General features: G+C 44.0%; 1 protein-coding gene across 1 annotated transcript in view; it reads right to left on the bottom strand.

The window, feature by feature from the left end:
- Nucleotides 1-790: 790 nt before the first annotated feature.
- LOC107082885 (prolyl 4-hydroxylase subunit alpha-1-like) overlaps nt 791-6,322 on the bottom strand; it is an 8,576-nt gene continuing 3,044 nt past the window's right edge. Inside the window, exons 6-14 of the mRNA XM_015371781.1 lie at nt 4,932-5,119; nt 4,670-4,846; nt 4,251-4,321; nt 3,800-3,899; nt 3,665-3,718; nt 2,924-2,989; nt 2,772-2,840; nt 1,127-1,223; nt 791-929 (exon numbers count right to left, since the gene is read on the bottom strand). Coding sequence (XP_015227267.1) covers nt 859-929; nt 1,127-1,223; nt 2,772-2,840; nt 2,924-2,989; nt 3,665-3,718; nt 3,800-3,899; nt 4,251-4,321; nt 4,670-4,846; nt 4,932-5,119 — 893 coding nt within the window. The 3' untranslated portion in view covers nt 791-858. The remainder of the gene's footprint in view (nt 930-1,126; nt 1,224-2,771; nt 2,841-2,923; nt 2,990-3,664; nt 3,719-3,799; nt 3,900-4,250; nt 4,322-4,669; nt 4,847-4,931; nt 5,120-6,322) is intronic.

Here is a 6,322-nt window from a genome sequence, read left to right as displayed (position 1 = left end):
TCAATAAAAATTATTTTAATTTTTTTTACGGGTTAGCGCTAAAACAATTAAATCTCTGCGAACGTATTAGTTTTAGGTATAAATAATGATCCATTGATTATTCCTCGCTGACCGAACTTTTCCTTTAATAAAGTGCAGCTTTGACCTCTATTGTTTCAAAAGAATAAGAGTTGCAGATCTAGAATGTGAACGCCGTGATTAAACAGTTTCTGAGACGGACCAGACCAGTTCTGCAGAACCTCTTTGTTCTCCCTGCAGCTTCAATAAGAACTGAGTTAAAACCAAAGAATTAACCCAAAAAAACAACCAAACAAACAGAATGGCTCTAAATGATCCTGATGTTTCCTGAAACTGATTCCAACTTATCGACCCGATTCTAATCGGCAGCAGAACCAGAGGCGGTCTGAGCCGAAGCACAGGATCACTGATATATTGATGAACCTGGAGTTGGTAGAGTGAGACGTCCCCTTCCTGTTTGCATCTCTGCCACCATGATTAGGGGGAGGGGCAGCTGGTCACCCCCCAGCATCCAAAGGACGTTTCCTCATTTTTAATCTTATCGAAAATCATCTAATCTGTTAAAATCCAGATCGATCCGGCTGCTAACGGCCTCCTCCTGCGAGTCTAATCAGTAGTTTGTAGATTCGTTCTGGAGTGTAAACATCTTTGCAGAGGAGTGGGTGGAGCTTAATCTAATTGGCACTTTGCATCATGGGAATTTCAATCCCCAGCTGATGTTTTAGCTGCTCTGAGGCAGGAAGTTCTGACACACACACACACACACACACACACACACACACACACACACACAGATGAGCTCTCAGCTCAGATGAGGAGAACGTTTGAGAGGATGGAGTGTCAGTCGATCCAGCGAAGGCCGCAGCGCCTCCTGAACTCCTGGCCCCGTTCATGGATCCATTTGTTGGAAACTAAAGGAGAGAGTTTGTGGGAGTTTATTCAGACAGAATCAAAGGTTCGGAGAGATGGAGCAGAAACACCCGACTCCTGCTAGCTGCTGGCCTCCTCGGAACAGAAACTTCCAGGTTTTTCCAACCTGCAGGAGCCCGACAACAGCAGAGTGTTTCTGCTCCCAGTCATGATGGAGGACGCCCCAACAGTTTCTCACCCCATTTGTTTCCCAGCAGCACCGGGCAGGCAGCGTGTCGGGTCCGATAGTCGCCCTCTCCACTGGGATGCAGGTTAAACCAGAACACTGCTGAGCCCTGCAGCCACAGGGTCAAAGGTCACACAGGATTAGCTTCCCTTCCTGCACAGGAAACCAATGCTCCTTCCTTCCATCGTCACTACCTGATCCGACCTGGAAGCACGATTCATCCAGGTCACCCGCAATTTTAGACCTAAATAACATTTTTCCCTCCCCAGAAATACTAAGTGTACTAAACTATAATGTCTAAAAGGTTAATAATGTATTTTTAAGTCGTAGGTAAGCAGCTGTTCCAAACGTTGCATTTCAGAATTCTCCCAGTGGTGCCCGACTTTACTTGAGTGAATAAAGTGAATGTGATTGGTCGATTATCAAGGGGGCGGGATTGTTGTGGCGGAAGGTTCGCAAACATGTTTGGTTGTGGCCGGTTTGTGGGAAGCATCTTGCTAACCAGTTAGCATCTTAGTGCTAGCAGGTTCCCAATGGGAAATTCCATTGGGACCAAGTAGCACTAAATTGGTGACTTAGAAACGACGCTGTCAAGGAACGCTATGGACAGAGGAAACATGCAAGAGGAGGAGAGTTTAGTGTCGGAGGTCGTGGATGAGTCTCCTCCGTCATCCATTTTTTATTTAGAGGAGGAAAGCGGGGACGAAGATGTTGTGGAAGAGGACGCCAGGGCGGCAGAAGCTTGGTTTGGTGTAGAAGGCTTCCAGCCGTACATGTTTGAGCCCTTGCCTCGCAACGCTGCCAGTTCTGTTAGCTCTACGCCTGCCGAAGACACAGACGTCCATCCCCGTGAACACTGGGACGCAACTCAATGGGAAAGGAAAGGATTCTGGTTTCAACCGTTGCGTATATTAGCTGCGACACATGAATCAAGATGCTATGACCGAAAACATTTGATTGACAGATGACCGTTGATATATGATTGGATGAATTTAGGTGTTCAGGCTGACGTAGAACTAACTGGCCTGCAGAAGATAACGGAAAAAAACACAGATTTTAAGACAAGATTTTTTTTAAATAGAAATTTTCTAAATTTTGGAACAATATGGTCTGATAAAGATGTTTAAGCCAGAATGGTTTGACATTTAAATATGATTTCCCTATGACTTTAAATCCTTTCCGTTTTATCCATCTGTTCCTGATCTGTACAGCAGATGGGATGCTACGCTAATTCCAGGAGCTAACTTTTTCCACTTTGGATTTAAACATAAATCTACTCTTTTTGAGTTTTATCTTTTCCTTTCGTGTTAACGTTATGGTATATAGTGCGTAATCTAAAGAAAGAAACAATTAAAATGCAGAAAAACAGATTTAGCCGGACTGCTCTGATGTTCCATGATGACGTCAGAGAAGCTGTTAAATGGAGAAAATCTAAAAAGCATCAAAATTGCCTCACTAAAGTCATAAAACATTTTTTAAAGATGTGTGTTAGCATACTTTAGTGAGTTAAGGACAGAAATAAGTGATTTTAGTACCATCATTACATTATTTATGGAGACTTGGATCTATATGTATTTGCAGCAGTGCAGGATTCGTGCTTCCTGGACGGATCAGGATCCATTACATTGCATCACCAGCAGGTGGCGCAGAAGCTCACCTCTTTTGGTTGGACAGCTGCACCAATGTCCGTGAAGACGGTGGCGCCCCCTGCCTGTACGTCGCTCATCTGCAGCAGGAAGGAGGAGACGATCAGCTGATGAGCAAGAAAGGAAACATAAACCAGGAAGTGATGCTGAGGAGGGAACTGACGTAGAGCAGCCAGGTGGCGATCCGGTTCCCGGTTCCCAGCTCCTCAAACGCATCCGGCTCATCTTTCTGCAAAACACAAACGTTTACATGGATGGATTTCTGGAATTATTCCGTTCCTCTTCCCAATGATGACCCAGAACCTGCAGGAATCTGTGGAGCACAGATCCGGTTTTCTAAAGAACCTTCAGCTGAGATGTGTGAAGGTAGATCCGATCTGTTCCCAGCGGTTCTCCATCAGAACCGGGATTCTTCTGCAGGGAACGTCTGATCCAATAATCCCAGATAACAATGATTTATTCTGGGTTTATTGTCTAAAACCTAATTCATTAATATTCCTAATAATTTATGGGATTATCATTGAAATCCTTCTTAACTATAACATGTAATTATTATGATAATAAACATTATTTGGATAAAAAAAAAAAACAAACGAAACAATAATCAATAATTACAATAATTATATTTAAATATAAATTATTTAAATTTAATTATCTATTTATAAAAATAAACAAAAAAAGATAAATAAAATGTACATTATATAAAGAATTTATTCATCAGATAAATACGGACCACTGCTCTCCAAACAATTATTCAGAATAATAGAAATATTATTATTATTATTAAGTAGAGGAAGAAATTAAAAATAATAATAAGATAAAGAATAATAAGACATATTTTTTGTACTTTGACAGTTTTCCACTCTGGCTTAAAGTCGGATTAATCTTTATTAATCATGTTTACCCGTCCAAAGTCAAAGTGAGGCTCATACTGTCCTCCTACGCCGTAGTTCGCCACCTGCAGGAGACAAGCAGTCCCCGTTAATCCCCCAAACAAGCGTCTGTATGAAACGCAGCAAGGCCAGAGGTCAGAGGTCACCTGCAGGTCCTCCGCCGTGCTGACGTCCAGCCCCGTGACGGCCTCGATCCGCTGGTTGATCTTCTCCACCACAGGATGCTCGAAGGCTCCCAGCCAGGCGCTGATGGACGGACACAGAGACGTCAGTCAGGCATCACAGGATGAGCGGCGGCGGCATCAGGTCTGTCATGATGCTCCGGCTGCTCAGGTGCAAATGGAGGAGGTCGACTGCAGTCTGGATCCAGATGGTCTCTGGAGGATCCAGGAGGCTGAAGGTCCTCAGCTCCTCCTGATCTGTGGTTCTGATCCGATCAGAACCAGCAGCTTCTCCCCTCTTAGAGGCTCTGAGGAGCTGCGGACAGTTTGCCCGTCTGACGGGCAGGAACTCCTGGCTCCTCTAAGCTGATCCATCCACCAGGGGGCACCACAGAGACAGACGGAGACAGACGGAGACAGGAGGTCCATCTCTTACCTCTTACTGATGCGGTAGTGGGCCGTCTCCAGGACGCCGGTGACCGGGTTGGAGATGGTGGCTCGATGGAGCTGTGAAGCCCAAAGTTACAGCGTTAATACAGCCCCATCTCTGGTCGTCATGACAACAGTGGCTAAAGATGATGCTGCTCCGACTCTGAGGAGAACCTGTCTGGCTGGAGGAGGAACCTGGAAGAGCTCTGCAGCCTGGCTGCCATAAAGGAGAGCTATAATGAAACGGCCTAGTCAAAGTCCAGACCTGAGTTCAACCCAGAGTCTGAGCGAAGCCTGCCGCACTTTTCAGATTGCATGGATAAATAAAGCCATTCTCTTCCCACAATGCAGCGCTCCTGACCCGCCTCCAGAGCCGGTTCTGTTCTACGCTCCTAATCAGAACCGCGCCGTCCGCCATCTTCTCACCCTGGGTTTGGCCAGCTCCTTCACCTTCTCCATGTCTCTGCGTGACACGATGTCATGGTAACGGACGATGTGCGGGCTGTCCCACTCGTCCTCCTGCTTCACCGGTCCGATCACCAACTTGGGGTGCCGTCCGTTGTCATAGTAACGGCAGAAGAGGCGGCTCTGCCTGCCAGGAGTCTGACAGGAGGAGAGCAGAAGCTGATTGGCTGTGGACATTGATGACATCACACAGACCGGACAGAGCGCGGTTCCGCCGGCTCACCATCAGGACGCCTTCGCCGCGGCACAGCTTCTCGTACTGATTCCTCTCAGGCAGGTAGTCGTCACGGCGACCCCGGTTCTCCTTCTTTAATCTCCGCTGCTCCTCATCATCATCCTCCATCTTCCTCTGTTTGGACAGCTGGTACTCGAAGTACTTCAGGTTGCCATTGGCCCGCTGGTGGGATGGATCTAACCGGACAGAACCAGAACTTTTAATCAGCGAACCCAGAACCTTCAGGACTTAGAAAACAAAATTATTTCAACAGAAGGACAGAAAAGCTGCTCTGAAAACGAAGATAAAGTTAAAACATTTAACGACTTAAGTTATTTACTTAAGTAGTTACTTAAGTAGAAGTATAAATACTGCAGTTTAAAAACACTCTGGTAAAAGTTGAAGTATCAACTTGACCTGTTTACTCAAGTAAAAGTGAAAAAGTATGTGCTCCAAGTATTTGTACTTCGTTACTTGACACCTCTGCCTACAGGCTACAAAGAACCGACTAACTGCTGGATCAGAACATCGGATTAAAGCTTAGAAACCTCCTAGAACTTCAAAGACTCAAACACATAAAAAATGAAATGAAAAAAGCTGCTGCTCTGCGTCACACAGCTGCTGTTCGCGTCTAAATCTTATTATTTATAAAAACATTCAGCAGAAATCTGCATACAAACTAAAGCTGGTGCGTTTTAGCGAGGGCTGGGCAATTAATTGCATTTACAACGTAATCGCAATTTTATTTGATTTACTGCAGCCATTCAGGTGGCAGAAGTATATTTAAAGTGAAATATGTTATTGAAATAGTTTCCTGGATGAGAAGAGAAACGTCTTCGAACTTGGAAACAAAGTCCAGTGGATTGATTTTTTGGAATGACTCTGACCTGGAGTATGATGGACTATTAGGGCCAGGCTAGAGAATTTTTAATTTTTTAAAATTTTGAGAATAAAGTCGTAACATTACAAGAATATAGTCGTAATGTTACGAGAATCAAGTGTTAATATTACGACAATAATGTCATAACATTACGAAAATGAAGTCGTAGCATTACGAGAATAAAATCGTAATATCGCAAGAATGAAGTTGTAACATTGCGAGAATATAGTTGTAATGTTACGAGAATAAAGTGTTAATATTACGACAATAATGTCATAACATTACGAGAATAAAGTCGTAATATGGCGAGAATTAAGTCGGAATATCGGGAGAATAAAGTCGTAACACTGCAAGAATATAGTCGCAATGTTACAAGAATAAAGTGTTAATATTACGACAATAATGTCATAACATTACGAGAATAAAGTCGTAATATGGCGAGAATTAAGTCGGAATATCGGGAGAATAAAGTCGTAACACTGCAAGAATATAGTCGCAATGTTACAAGAATAAAGTGTTA

The sequence above is a fragment of the Cyprinodon variegatus genome, unplaced genomic scaffold, assembly GCF_000732505.1.
Source record: "Cyprinodon variegatus isolate N-32 unplaced genomic scaffold, C_variegatus-1.0 Scaffold65, whole genome shotgun sequence".
Classification (NCBI taxonomy): Eukaryota; Metazoa; Chordata; class Actinopteri; order Cyprinodontiformes; family Cyprinodontidae; genus Cyprinodon; species Cyprinodon variegatus.
This window is presented reverse-complemented; position numbering and strand designations above follow the sequence as displayed.